General features: G+C 46.8%; 1 protein-coding gene across 1 annotated transcript in view; it reads right to left on the bottom strand.

Annotated features, from left to right (window-relative positions):
- Nucleotides 1-288: 288 nt before the first annotated feature.
- The window catches only part of LACBIDRAFT_334945 (uncharacterized protein), a gene marked incomplete at both ends in the record, with an annotated part of 2,621 nt that continues 1,424 nt past the window's right edge, over nt 289-1,485 (bottom strand). The window contains 4 exons of the mRNA XM_001889779.1: nt 289-365; nt 468-510; nt 775-876; nt 926-1,051. Of these exons, the coding sequence (XP_001889814.1) occupies nt 289-365; nt 468-510; nt 775-876; nt 926-1,051 (348 nt within the window). The remainder of the gene's footprint in view (nt 366-467; nt 511-774; nt 877-925; nt 1,052-1,485) is intronic.

The raw sequence follows: 1,485 nt of genomic DNA, 5'->3' as shown, positions 1-1,485 counted from the left end.
TCCCTCGGCTTTTCTTGCCGGTCATCATGCAGTTACTGGGTCGGGTCCATCACCTACCAAGAAGCCGAGCACGGTGACATGGTCAGTCAGCTAGTACCCCATGAATTAAATATGCCTTGGATCCTGGGTCAACCCGTCTCTTCATGGAATGGGCTCATGTGTCATGGGTCTGCTGAAGAGCTTTGAATCCCATGCAGCGTGGATCAGCCCAACCTGGTCCCATCCAGTTGACACTATACGGCCGAGTTTCGTCTTCACTCAGGTTTTATTTGCCAAGTTGCTCAAACATTACCTCGGCTTTTCTTTGCCGGTCATGGTCCAGTATTCGGTCATGCAGTTTACTGGGTCCATGACTTCCCAAGAAGCTGAGCACGGTGACGTTCACAAGGCAGTGAAATATATTATGCACACCCCCGGTTCAAAATCCCTACCAAGTTTATACCGACCAATGTTTCTTGTAAACATACCCATGTTGGAACGGGTCTGGCTCAAACAACCACACTCGGCTGCCTGAAATAAACGCCAAGCTGTTACTATGCCGGTCTCCATTGGACAAAGTTGCTCCAAGATCCCCCCGCTTTCTTACTGCTTTCATTATTATGTCCACCACAGGACTTCATATTAAATATGCCCAAAAAAAAATTGTAGATTGTCCAAAAAATATACATGTATGCTACTAACTATTAAGTAGATGGAGTTTGGACAGTTTGGACATCATTGTTTGTAACTTGCTGGCAGTCAGATTTTTGAATCCTCACCAAGTAGAAGACTTACTCTGTGCGGGGGTTTGAATGGGGGTTTGGATAGAGTAAAAAGGACGTACGGTAAGGTAACCCTCTCGCCGTCGTCATCGATGATGGTCAAGAGTATCGTCCCCTAATCACCATGTTAGTGGGAAAAAGGAAGTACAAAGGGGATTGCTCACGTCTGGCAACCTGCCGGTGGAGTCTACGGTTGCAAACATGAGGCCACCGCTACTCATATTATACCAGACTCGGGTTCCTTTCTGACGAATCATCAGCTGGTTACGACCAATGGAGATGTACAGAACCTACAGGGTAGGGGTTGGGTGGAGGGATACCCAACAGACTCCAGATTGTCATGGGGGTGAAGTTATTCATGTCACAGATGAGGGGGGTGAAGATGGGTCCTTGAAATGCGAGAGGGTTTTTAAAGGGGAAACACGGATGTTTTCAGGTTAAATTACAACCCTCGATGCAACCCTATATCAGAAGCATAAATGATGGCGGCACAGGCCTCGAGGCCAAATTGCAAAAAAGAGTTGAAAGAGTCATAAACATAAGCATGGCCGGGGATTGAACCCGGAAGCCAACTACCATTAGACCATGCTGGCTTCCAAAGATTGTTGGTAAATCTGGGATAAGGGGTGAATTCTTGATTTCGTACTCCAATTGGTCTCATGTCCGGGCCCAGCTTGAACTGTAGTTTAAATGCCGAACAAGTCAGTGCTGAGTTTATAGGACT

This window comes from Laccaria bicolor, genomic scaffold, assembly GCF_000143565.1.
Source record: "Laccaria bicolor S238N-H82 LACBIscaffold_73 genomic scaffold, whole genome shotgun sequence".
In the NCBI taxonomy this organism is placed as follows: Eukaryota; Fungi; Basidiomycota; class Agaricomycetes; order Agaricales; family Hydnangiaceae; genus Laccaria; species Laccaria bicolor.
This window is presented reverse-complemented; position numbering and strand designations above follow the sequence as displayed.